The 13,695-nt window shown below is 41.5% G+C and overlaps 1 protein-coding gene across 1 annotated transcript in view; it reads right to left on the bottom strand.

The window, feature by feature from the left end:
- Window positions 1–1,276: 1,276 nt before the first annotated feature.
- Window positions 1,277–13,695, bottom strand: part of aldh1a3 (aldehyde dehydrogenase 1 family, member A3) — a 47,530-nt gene continuing 35,111 nt past the window's right edge. The window contains exons 9-13 of the mRNA XM_031877529.1: window positions 13,108–13,292; window positions 9,268–9,432; window positions 5,324–5,481; window positions 3,163–3,237; window positions 1,277–3,083 (exon numbers count right to left, since the gene is read on the bottom strand). Of these exons, the coding sequence (XP_031733389.1) occupies window positions 3,005–3,083; window positions 3,163–3,237; window positions 5,324–5,481; window positions 9,268–9,432; window positions 13,108–13,292 (662 nt within the window). The 3' untranslated portion in view covers window positions 1,277–3,004. The remainder of the gene's footprint in view (window positions 3,084–3,162; window positions 3,238–5,323; window positions 5,482–9,267; window positions 9,433–13,107; window positions 13,293–13,695) is intronic.

Here is a 13,695-nt window from a genome sequence, read left to right as displayed (position 1 = left end):
AGCCCGGCGCTCTTCCTGGGGGTATGAGCAAGACATAAGTAGAAGCATTCATTTATAAATGTCATGTCAAAGTAACAGTAATCATCTGTTAAATATTTAGGTGAGTTTATTCACTTTCCTATTCATCATCCACACACAAGCAGGTGTGTATGTTTGTTTGTGCATACACATTCTATAGAGCTGAGTGTGCCAGCATCAAGAAGAGGAATGCCAAATACAGTTTCTGTTCCGGAGTCCTTTTAAAACCTACAATGAGTCGCTGAGATTGTAAATGGTAGGCCCACCTCTGCGCTGTAGTCCCACGTTAGCTAGAATGCAGGCGTCCCCTCATAAGTAGCTTCCTCTCTCCACACAGCCGGGTGCTGAGTGGGCGCGTGAAGCAGTTTGGAAAGTTTGACATGTTTTTAAAAATAGTGCCTCTTTCTGGATTATAATAATACCGAAATAAACAGTACTTTAGGAGACATATACTAAACTATATTGCAAGTTATTCGAGATAAAATGAGATGGGTATTTAATGCACAGATTTTTAAAAGCAGGTTGTTTTTCTTCTAATGTAAACGCTGCGTGGACCAGATTTACGGGAACTACTTTGTGCGCTCGAGCTGGAGCTATAACACCAGAGCTAAAGTATTCCGACACAAGAGTTATCATGAGCCGACTCACCACATGGCTGACTGGTCCAGTGAGCATCACGAGAGGCCGTCTACGGGTCCAGGTCCTCCGGACACAGACGAGTTTGGCACTAACGTTGTGCTGGACTTCCTGATTCCACGATGCAAACTTTCCAATCTCCACACGCGCGCAGTGTCAAGGCAGATTGGACTACAGAGGCATTTCCGGAAAAGATTTTCAAAATAACACCCAACAGCCCACTCATTTAGATAACATGTCAGAATAAAACCTACATTAAACTGAGAAAGATACTTTGCGACAGCAATTTAAAAGTGAGAATGTAAAGTAACGATAGGTGAAATAATGTAAATTGAAGGCATTATATAAATGACCCTTAGATGCCTTCTGAAAGGACCAACATCTATAAAGTGTCTCTGGGGTTTTAATTATAATAATATTTTGCATAAAACAACACCACCTAATGTGGTGCTTTATACGTATCCCTCTAAAAATAACCATTAGATCAAAATGAAGAGCATGTCCTTAGATGTCTATGTTGCTTAACTTTCTCCACAATCCTTCGGTTTGTGTGCAGACATTGAACTTCTCTTGTAAGAAACCGGTGCAAAGAATTACCTACAAAGTGCATTTGATTTTCTTTATTCAGATTTTCTATTTAAATACAAAACTAAAAATGCAGAGACAGACTTGTTTCCCATGTGTGATAATAAACAACATTCAAACATATGTTGGTTAAAGTTGACACTATCCCTCCAAAGATAACATTGTAGCTGTTACAGTACTAAAATGTTACTGGTAAGGTAAATATTACCTTATCTGGGACAGGAACAGAGTTCCTTCCAACATATGAAAGAAAAGGCAGATATCCCTCAGCAGAGAGAACATTCATAATCAATCACAATTAGAACTAGAAATAAAAAAGTATCTGCATACAACAGCTACTCAACAATCAGAAATCCCAAATATAAAACAGTATTTATTTTTCTGACCTTTCAACATCGTTCCATGCAGGAAGATTTGATGAGATTTCAATGGAATTCTTATGCAAAACCCTATCATTGATGATTAATCACTATGTGTTCTGTATTTATGTATCTCATGAGATTAATCTGCTTTAAGAGCTGGACTAGACAGGCAAACCAATGTATCATTATAACTACTGGAGTATTATTTTAACACTCTTCCATCAGACTCATTGAGTTCTGCTCCATAAAGATTCAGACACTGGCTGCTGGCCACTGGTTGAGCTGTCGCCATGTTGAGAGCCTTAAGGAGGCAATAGATATGCTCTAAATTTTGAATTAAGCACCTTTAATGCAGAGCCAGGAAATATAAACCAGTACAAAGAGGGGGTGCAGGAAGTCCACTCCGTTACAACAGGTCCAAGGAAAGCATCTTAGCACTTGACCACAATGAACAGGACAGAACTAAAGGGAAACTACATTAGAGAGACAACTACGGCAATGGAAAAGAGACTGAATGAACAGGAACAGACAACATCAGCTGTCTGTGAACACCAGATCAAAACTGCTCACAGCATCCACCGAGAAGAGGTCAAAGGTCATTGAGCAGGAGTCAGTAGACGACTGTAGAAAGTCAAGGAGGACATTCACCATCTTTGATCAGAGACAGCTGCTGCCATTTCCCCACATATACAAAACGTAGGTCATGTGATGACAACTAAACCATCTTCGTAACAAGTGAGCGAACTCCATCCACTGATGGAGGCCACCAGATGTAGCTGAAAGCTCTGAAAATGTCCTAATAAGTGGATCACCCATTTCTGTTTTGTCAACAAACCGTATCTCAGCTTTTGTATTTTTTCTTTTGATATTTTCCTAGAAAGTACTCTGTTGTTTGGTACTACTTATATGATACATTGGAATTTCATTGAAAGAATTTCCCTATTTTAATCCAAGTAAATATTTATTCATTATTGATTTGTTATTAGGAACTTTAATATTACATAATGTTGAATTGTATGGCTGGGGTCTACGGGGTAAGTCAGTGATTACTCACTGTTGTTGTTATTGTACCAACCAAACACAGTCTCCACTTTCCCCATAATAATTTACCAAATCACATACTTATGTCAGGGAGAACTTCTGAGTAAATTATTATAAAAATACTAACCTGTAAAATAGAGCATTAGCTGTTTTGTGTAGTGACATTACTGAAGCTGTTGAGTTAAAGCCTCTCCTTAGCTGCAGCAAATAGAAGGTGAACAAACACCGACTCTTTCTGGGCTCTGATAAACTGTTTAGACTAACTCAGATATTGGCCTAACCCTAATCTCAACATCATGTGCATGACTGATGACAAAGGACTGTATGGGTTGGAAACAATTGGGATGTGATGGACATCTCAGTCAGTTCTTCTCACATGTTTCACTCAGCTTGATGGTCACTGCTTTCACCTCCGAGTACTCAGCCAGAGCATACTCTCCACTGAGGGGACAGAGACAACATGTGAGGCAGGTTAGGGAATACACAGTGAACGATGTGAAGAAAAAGTGATGGCTCTTACAGCTCTCGCCCGTTGCCTGACATCTTATACCCTCCAAAGGGAGTCTGGATATGAAGAGCGTTGTAGCAGTTTATCCTTAAGAGAGAGGGAGAAGGAACAATGGTCTGATTTTTGTTTTTTGTTGTTACCTCTTTCATTTGTTAAAGCTACTATGAGGAACTTTCATTTGATGGGGATTTTGGCGGTAGGGTATCCAAGCACCAGAGTCCCTTTAGAAAACCTCTCATTTTACTGCAGCAGGTTCTGAGAGTCTGCCCCACTCTGTCCTGGTTCTGGTTCTCCTGTGCCTCCCTTCCCCTACATCGGGCCCAGTAATATGTCCTGGGTTTCCAGCAGCGTGGTGTCGGTGTTGGCTCCCAGAGAGGAGAAGTTCTGCTGCTGGAGGAGGAAGAGGAGGAGGAAGAGGAAGAGGAGGAGGAGGAGATGCTGCTGCTGCTGCCGGGAGCTGAGCTCTCCTCCTCCCTCTGGAGCTCCGACTGCAGGTCGAGGGCTGCAGTGAAACCGGTCTCTGCTGGAGGATCTGGGTCTGTCCACGGTGGACTGGTCTCTGATGGAGGATCTGGGTCTGTCTACGGTGGACCGGTCTCTGCTGGAGTCTGAGCTGAAGGAGTTTCTGGTGAACCTGCATGATGTCATCTGGTTTCACCAGAATCCGACCCGGTGGCACCGATGACGAGCTTTAAGAATAACTCTATAGAAACAGACCATCTTCTCTCTGATGGTCTCTTTACTGATGGAGGTCTGATAGAGGATCTGGATTAAACTGAGACTGGTTCACAACCAGGTAAAAGTTCCTCACAGTAACCTTAAGAAAACATACACAAAACCCAACCAAATTTAAATCAATATGAATAAACCAGCAGTGACATGAAGGCCAGCTGAGACCTTTATAACATAATAGTTTTGATTTCATTTTGAGTGTAAAATGAGAAGATTATTATCAATCTCACACTTGTGCATTAAAAAGTACAACTTTTTGATTGAACACGGCCCCCTTCACTAGTTCAACAATGCATTAAAACCCACCACTACTACTTGAGAATATAGCAATGTCAAGAATGTTTTGTTTTTGTTTACTGTGCAAAATTAATGTGTTTCTTCTGGTACAAAAAGAACTACAGCTGTGTGGAACCTACAGATTGGAATCATATTCAGAAAGTGGTTTTACATATATTTTATTACATTAAAAAAGTGGATTTGTGTAACGATGAATATGAATCCTACTATGGCGAAGGCATGACCAGCCCTCCTCTGCCTATGATTGGCTACTCGTTGCCTTTGTTGGTTGGGGTGAAGAGTGAGACTGGTTAAGGTGAGAATATTAGGGTAAGCCAATCAGAGGCAGAGTAGTGTGGGTCATGCCGTTGCCATGGTAGGAAAAAAAATATCACATTGAGGATATGGTTACCCATGCTCAGCATATGGACTAAGACATAAAATACACCTAACATATTGTTGTGATAGCTATATTAGCACCCACAGCATAAACTGTAAATTAGGATCGAGTATACTCATTTTTATAATCACTGAGTTCTTAAATATTAACAGGCCACTTCACAGCATATTGAGGAACTGGGAGAGAGCAGTTCTTTTCAAGTTGGTATTTAAGAAGACTGAACTAAGAATAAGGAGAAGATAGACATCCAGTTGCTTTTGTGCAGAGGGAGAAAAATCACTGTTTCACTGCACATTTGCATTTTCAGTTTGGTATGGACAATACATACTTCACTACAATCAATACATATCAGTCAGTGAATAATGGGAATTAGTCATAACTGATGTTTGATACATGATGCAGATAGGAATGCAGCATTTGATGTCACGGTGCTCATATGCTGTTGAGTAATTGATGGTCATTGTATGGTCTTAAGACTCATGAGTGCAGCTTTGTCTACCAGGTAAGTGTTGGTGGTATTGAGCCTCCCTGTTCCTTATCTTTGCTTGTTGCGTTTCTAATGCTTGATATGTGAAGATGGACAGCAGACATTGTATAATGATCATGCAGCAGGGGCAGCAGCCCATCACATGACTTCATCAGTTCATGCCTAAATTGTTGAATGTTGTAGAAACAAAATGTTATTTTGAATGAATGATAAACAGGGAAATGAAATGCCTGTCAAAAGACGTCCCTCTGGTGTCAGGACTGTGAACAGAGACTTACCAGACGGTGCCAGTCTCCAGGGCTGCAGACACAGACAGAGCTCTGTCCATACTGGTTGTGAAGACTGCTGACACCAGGCCATACTGTGAGCTGTTTGCTCTCTCTATGGCCTCCTGCTGCCTTTTAAAGCTGAATATACACTGCACCGGACCAAAGATCTGAGAGGGGAGAGATATCAGTAAAGACCTGTCACATGTACAGAGAAGTGAGTCACACTGTGTAATGACCTGATTCTGTTTGCTGTCCTCTCTGACTGCCGTTCATATAAATAGAAAAACATAAATGTGTAATATAAACAGAGACAATATAGCTGGGATAGTTCAAAAAGAAATAAGGAAAAAACTGTTGAGTCCAAAATGAAATGTGACTGTGAGCCAGATGTGCTTCTTCACAAATGTGTTTCCGTTATTATTTCCATTATTTGTTAACTACATAGAAGAATACATACAACAGAAGGGTGAGCCCTTTGCTTGGCACCATGACAGACAGTAATACATAGCTCATGATACTAATGCATTTGAATGATGTGAATCTAAAAGTTCTAGTAGAGATGTCAAGAAAAGAAATGTCAGTCTGAATATTGGGAAAATTTGGGGAACCCCCCATCCTGAAGGACGACCCGCTCTACTGCTGAGTCGCAGTCGCCCCACGACTATTGTCAGAATGGAATAATGTGAATTAAATCTGTCTTTCATTTATTCACGTTTGCTCTATTCTAGAGCTGGTATACAAGAAGGGCCACTGATGCATATGCCAGTATGCAGTGGCGGGCCGTCAGGGCCTGCAAGGCCTTCTCTGCTGGCCTAAACAGAATCACAAAGCTATATCTATTTTATAATTTAATAATTTTTCTTAAATACACTACATGTATTATAATTTATAAAAATATTTTCCCCATTATCTTATGTTGTCATTGCACAGCTACTGTCTTCCTCAGTTGCTCTGCTTCCAGTGCAGCTTGTTTTAAGTAGAGCTTTTATCCAATCAGATCTCACCTCTGTGTCTCTAGGTAAGAAGAGATGCCCGAGGCCTGCAGACTCACAAGTGCATCCATGTGCAGTTTAAGTGAATGGGGACGATATTGTTGATTGTCATAGTCTTCAACCAATCAGATCTTTAGTTTGACATGTTGGGCGTATTCTTTAGCTGGCCTATAGCTACGTCAGCATTATGTGCAGCTCAGTGTCCATGTGCAGCTCCACTGGTCAGTGGGTGAGCATGTGACTATCGTGAAACGAAACTTAACAGCAGAGGCTTAGTCGGGTAGTGAATCACATCACGTGATGCAGCTCAGCCAATCAAATATGGGCATTCTGACAAGTTTCCTGACTCGAGTGAGATGTACCACACACCGTAACACAGGGGGCTGAGACGAGGAAAGACACAGCAGAGCAGTACGTTCAATGTTTAAGTTGTGAAAGTCAAATCATAAGATGATCTCTTTGGGCTGCGACTTGTCATTAAGGAATGATGGTGGATCCCACAGCCAGAAAAACAGAACTACTGTCCTCCATGAGTGCAGGAAACATTATATTTTCCTGAATATAAGTTTCTGCATTTTCCAAATGCTCTAGCATTATTCAAACATATTGTAAGCCTCATACCGAGCGGTTTAATACTTACGTAGTTACAGCCTTAGAAACGAATAACAACTGTGGCGCCATCATGTGGTTATAAGGTGGTATTTCTGCTGCAGGACAACAGTGAAGGCCCAGGTATAAAATGCACAGCCCGCCACTGCCAGTCTGACAGGACTGTCTAAACTGTGTGTAGGCAGCCCACAGTGCACGTGCAGACAGATATCTTAGCATTCAATGGTTGTTAGGATGTTATGTACGCCCAGCTGTGCCTGAATCTGTACATACTCAGACCCAACTGCGGACTTGGCAGAAAAACGTTGAGTGGCAAGGCCACGGATCACCGCCCACCTGGGGGTCTGACAGCCGAACCACACACCTTCAAGCTAAAGGAGGAATGTAACCCGAGTGTGAATCTGAACTGGATGGTGCCCCCTCACAATCCCATTGCCTGATAACCAGTGCAAGAGTCAGAGGAGCACCCTTGGCCTGCAGTGTATGTGGTATATGGCAGGTGAAGATATCACAACAGCTGAGCGCCCATACAAGACGTAGAGAGAAGGCATCCAGTGTGAAGGGGGACAAGGATCACAGGTGAACAAACCTGCAGGTAAATGCAATGACCGTGACTTGAAATTCCTGAACTCGTGTTGCACCCTCGTCCCCACTAACATACTAGCAGAAGAGATGGGAGACCATGCAGAGATCCCCTGCATGCCCTTTAGTAGTGGAAAAGATCGTTGAATGCTGTCTAGAAGGACATGACACCTGCACCACTGGTATGCCATTTTGTTCACGATGCTGTTCTTGTGTACTCATCAAAAGTTGTATTATCGCGATGAATTCGCGCCGCGTTTGGTGTGAACACGGCATAAGTGTGTTAATGTCCCAGCCAAACTGTATTCTTTAGTTACAGACAAGTACCACAAGATGGCAGTAGCTACATTTGAGATACCATATTGTATGGTACACTACATTATCAACTAAAGCCTTGAAAGGAAACTAATGTATTCAGTTCAATTAAACTTTACAGGGCTTTTAATTAGAAAGGGATACAGGAAGTGTTAAGCATTTATAAAAAGCATTATGCAGATCATAAAAGGCTTCATGCTAAAATATGACCAAATGTTTTTAATTACAAATATAGACATATATCTAATATGAGCTAATTACACTAATGAAAAAACATAGTAATGAATATCATATTCAATTTCTACCTATAAATCCCTGTAAATCCTACACACTGTTCCTTTAATATGCAACAGTGAAACATAACACCATGTTTCCATTCAAGCATTTTTGAGCACATTAGGAAAACTGGATAGAAGCAACAAAATTCGACAAAACTTCCACAATAATAATAAAAAAAGGTTTCAACCTGCTTGTTAGTGATACAACCTTGTGGTACAGGAACCACAGCTATGAGCTGCTGCTGACTCCCTGCACAATGTCGGGCAAAGTGGAGGGAGCGAGCAGGCAGGCTGATATGTAAGGAGAAACCTGGACGGAACCTACTATGGACATCTTAGTGTCACTGGAGGGTGACAACATTTGTCAAGGTGGCTGAGTGAAAATCAGAGATGAGTGTGCTGGTGTTTTTTGGTATGTGGTTGCAACCTCCACTTTGAGCTGTGAGTGCAACAGGGGTTTGGAAAATATTTCTTCCGTGTATCAGAAGTGGATGTATTCACCATGACCTCACCCAATGGTGTGTGGAATATGGTTTAAAAGCCTTGAGTTCTGCATTTTGTCCATCGACGTTCAGTCTTTTTGTAACGCTGAATAAGACATTCTTAGGTGACCGAAATGGTAAAATTAACTTTGATGAAGTGAAAACACTGTGAAAGAGTTAAAGTTCTTAGACCAAAACACAGACAACTCCCAGACCGGACAACGTTGTGGCAGAGACCTGTCAATCAAAAGGTAGTCCTGCCCTAAAGCATACCCTGCTTTATGGTCTGTTTGACTCTAAATGGACCATAATGTACTAAATGAACATCATGCTGTATTGAAGAAGACTTGAAACTAGAGATTGAGACCATAAACTCATGTTTACAATGTTTACTGAGGTAATAAATCAGGTTTAAGGCACTTCAGCATTGGCCTGACTTTTCAGAACCCGAGGTTGATGCCTGGTTTCTAGTTTATTTGGCTCTACAGGTCATTTGAATTCACTGAATTTAACAGTCAGAAACAGGCTTCCATAGAACTAGAACTGTGTTTTTCTATCCTCCTCCCAGACTTCTCCTCACAGCGTTGTATGTCTATGGTGTAATTAAAGAACTCTTCCACAGGGTGTCAGGCTTTACTTTCACACACTACCTATCTGTGTCAGATCCATCTGCAATGAATTGAAACAGGTTGTACCTCTTCCTTGGCGATGCGCATGTGGTCTTTGACCCCAGAGAAGATGGTGGGTTGAATGAAGAGGCTCTTCTCGCCCACAGCTGCTCCTCCATACTCCAGCCTGGCTCCCTCCTCCTTCCCACTCTCTATCAGATCCATAATCTTGTCAAACTGCTCTCGGCTGATCTGGAGCCAGCATCAGACCGTAGACAAGGGATAGAGAGTGTTTAATAACACGGGAACCCTACATTTTGGGGAATTCACTTGTTGGCTGTCGTTAAACAGAGTCAAATGATACATTAGGATTAGAACTGGTTTCATTTTTGTCTGCCAGCACAGAGATTGCACCAGGGTGTTTAGCCCAGTTTAGCGCAAACGTGTTAAAGATACAGCGTGTTAATCAGTGAGTTTTAGAGCTGTAGGTGGGTGTATTTTTTAAATTTGTTTTAAGTTGTTTCACCCTGCTTCCACTATTTTAATGATAACTCCAAATCTGTACTGTACACACAGACATGAGATTCATATCCATCCTCTAGTCTCGCTCTCTCAGAAAGAACGAGAAGTAAACTTCACAAAATCTTGACCTATCCAAAGTGTTCGTAGAGTAAAGTGGGCCTACGTCACTTAAAAGGCCCTACATCAACAGCGCCGCGTTCAGACCGCTAAGCAGTGACTGTTGTTTAAATTACATACCAGCGCAGAATGTTATACTTTAACTCACCTCTTAAGCTCGGGCCCTATTTGTAGGCCTCTGCTCGAAAATGGCATACCCATACTAAAGTGACCACAGTTCTGTAACTACAAGGTCTATTTTAATAATTTTTGATGCTATAATCAGATCACAACACTTGTGAGATTGTTCAGATGGGTAATATTGTGTATATGTTGCTGCTTAATATATAGTACATGAAGATATTACACAGCTCAAATTGAAAATAGTCAGGTTCGCCTGAAAAAAAAGCACTTTTATTGATATTATGTTTTTGAAATAATGCAGCTGGCTGCCTAAAAACTCTCCCAAATCATAGCACAACCGATCAGTAGTTGTTGAATAAAGGTTGGCTGGGATAAAGTGAAGAATAAGAGGCTTTAGTACAGAGAGGTCACGCGAGGTCATCATTTTCGAACCAGCTGTTGCAGCTCTTACATTGTACTTTTATATACTATATAACTATATATTTCACTTTTTTTTATCACTCATATTATTCAATACATCCAAATACAGCTGTTAGGAATCATTTTGAGATTCCTAACATCATCAGAGCATGTCTCTGGCTCTCAGCCATAGGATTTTCTCAGTTGATGTGTGTGTATGGGGCTGTAGCTCAGCCTATCATCGGTCGATTTCAGTCAATAAGCCCGCCTTTGACGCGTCAGAGTCTCAGGAAGGCGGGTGTCAAAGCGGGTCTTGATTGACAGAAGTTTCAGCGAGTAAAGTTGCAAGAAGTGCTGCGTCTCCCCGAGTGTAAATTTCCATTCGTCGAAAGTCTGACCGCTCGCCCATGGTGGATTGACCCCCCTTCCACAGGAAACAGTTCACAAGAAGACAGGATGCAGTTGCCAACAATGATTCTAGCTTTGAACCGGATAATCTTCGATGTTATTGTACTCATTTTTCATAAAACGTGACCAAAAACCAACGATTGTTTTTGGAGAAGGGCAGTGCCATGGTACCGTTGGTCACTCACAGCTTTCTACTGGTTCCACGGAGAGAAAAACCGAAGGTATTTATGCGTTCGGGGAAGAATGCTAATGCTAAAAAATGCATTGGTGAGCTCGGTAGCTGCTAGCTTCCGGGTGCAAATATTGATTTGCAGTACACATAAGGGACATTTCTGCCCACGATTTCATGCTTTTATGCCACATTTTCTAGATGCTTATATTAGTAGTCTATAGTTGTGTTTGGAGTGTGTAAAAAGTGACTTATATGATAGTGTTGCCCATACGTTGCTGTTTAATCCGATAAAAAAAAAAAGTACAAATCCACAATATTTGCGAACAATAAGGGCATTTCCGAACAATATTTTAAGGGGGGCTGAGCCCGAGAGCCCCCGAATTCGGGGCGTCATGCTCTTTAAAAAAGTATTCCTTTACTGTTTTACATGACAAAGAAAAAAACAGAAAAAAACAATGACCAATTATTAATTAATGGGAAAGGAAACGAGCTCCCTTCAAAGAGCTGTTACTCCCATCATTAGCAGGTATTTTAATATTGGACTTAAAGTGGCTCAATATTCTTATATGTATGAAATAACAATATCATAGTGCTGACCCGTAAGAGAACTATTCCCTTTACAGAGCTTCATAGCAAGTGTCACAGCAGGTGAACTTAAGCTGTATACGTACAAGTCTATTAGATGTGTGGCGAAAAGACAAAAGGTGTAGTGGAATTGTTGCATTGGTAATAAATAAATATATGCTTCAACAGCAATATTTTAATAATAATAGTAACTATATAATGTAATGTTATCATATAATGGTCATATAATAATAATAACAACAATAATCATAATAGCTATGATTACATTGACATAGCAATTAGGTGCGAGGCCAGACCGGGGCAGTGGAGATGCCTACCTCGGCCCCAGGGCAGCACAACCAGAAGCCCCAGAAGGAGATAGGTCGAGCGGGCCAGCAATGGACATCATTTTATTCTTTTTTAGTCAAGGTTTTTTATTCTCTTTTTTTCTGTGGCAGACCTTAGTTTGTTGACCCAGGGGCCCGTTGCAGGTCTTGTGTAGTTTCTTTGATTTGTTATTTGCGCCCCAACCCGCCCACACCGGAGCCCCCACCATGCCGCAGGAGGTCCAGGGGCCGGGCAACCGCACTCCAACACCCCCCAGCAGACCCAGTCTGGCCCCTGCATCACATCACTGCTGTCACAAATACAATGTTAATAAATAAATACATTTTCTGATGGCCTATGTCAGAAATGATGTCCTTTAATCTGCTGTGAGTCTGTTGACTCCTGGTAGGCTTTTCTGTGTTATTCTGTTAACAACCACTTGTCTCATCCATGTTACAGTGCCCCCTGTGGTCACACTTTACGATGGTCCCAGAGTGGGCTGTAACAACAGGACGGAAGTGTTTTGGTTCACTCAGCTTTTCTTCCACAGCAGCAGCTGTTCTCAGTGAAGCAGCTCCTAAAGCCACTGTGCCACCTGCTCAGCAGCAACAGCAGACAGACACAGAGACGAGCTGCTGGTAAACATATAGCCCTGTGCAGGACTGCGTGCAGTCCCAGACTGTCCAATAAGCACAGCTAAGGGGGAGGGCTGTGCGCTGCTCTTTAACAGAGGAGGGGGAAGTTAAAGCTGGGGTTGGTAATCTTCTTCAAAAACATTTTTTTGTTGTATTTGATGAAATTCTCATTACATCCCGACATCAATCAATAAATGACATGCTCTGATAAAAGAAAGGAAATATATCCTGTATCTGTGGCAGAACTGTAATAATCATGTAATAATCCTGTAATACCTGCCTGTCGATCTGTGTGAACTCTACCCTTTCACTCATTGTGCGTCACAAAACCTTCCACCAGCTACTGTCTTAACAACATTACCAACCCTGGCTTTAAACAAATGAAAAAGCTAATGTTTGACATCTCAATTTATAAGGTAATACCGTATCAATATGTTTGTTTTAATGTCTGATATTCTTGAAAACATTTTTTATTTGCTATGAATTTACTTACTTGCCCATGGACTATGGTTGGAAAACAGCCATTTCCTAAAACCTGGTAATCTCCCCTTGCTTTATATAAGGTTAATGCTCTCTGTGCATTATTCCTGTTCAAATAAAGACACATACGTTTAGTCACTGCTTGTCTAGAAGTGCTCTATGTTGACTGTGTGTTCCTACCTGTGGCCCGTGTGATGTCTGAGGGTCCAGCGGGTCTCCTATGACAATCTTCTTTGCGTTTTCTATACTGCGATGCACAAACTCCTCATAAATACTTTCTTCCACAAATATACGTGATGCAGCCGTGCAGCACTGACCCTGGTTGTATAAAGCTCCTTTCTGGGTCTCCTCCACAGCCAGCTGCACTGTAGACACACACACACACACACACACACACACACACACACACACACACACACACACTAATGAGAAATACACAAGAACCACTCTAACATATCCTTCTCTACTCGACCACGCATCATCAGTCTGGCATGTTTTGTGCAGATCATGGTGAGTTCATAAGTTACATTTTCGATGTAGCCACTTTCCCTCTGCCTGCTTTGTCATCCCAACAGTCACTACCTGTAGTTGGTTGTAGTCTTCATAACCAACCTGAATTAATCATATCACTATAAGTTAACCAGGGATTTTGGAAATACTGGATGTTACGGCTAAAATTTTATGTTGCTAGTTTTCTCCTTCTGGAACAGGACGACGACGTCACCTTCAAAACTCTGATCAGCTTGCTTGTTTGGGAGGGTTTTCAAG

The sequence above is a fragment of the Anarrhichthys ocellatus genome, unplaced genomic scaffold, assembly GCF_004355925.1.
Source record: "Anarrhichthys ocellatus isolate YVR2014 unplaced genomic scaffold, GSC_Weel_1.0 scaffold139, whole genome shotgun sequence".
Lineage (NCBI taxonomy): Eukaryota > Metazoa > Chordata > Actinopteri > Perciformes > Anarhichadidae > Anarrhichthys > Anarrhichthys ocellatus.
The sequence above is the reverse complement of the archived record's forward strand: the minus strand, read 5'-3'. Positions and strand labels throughout refer to the sequence as shown.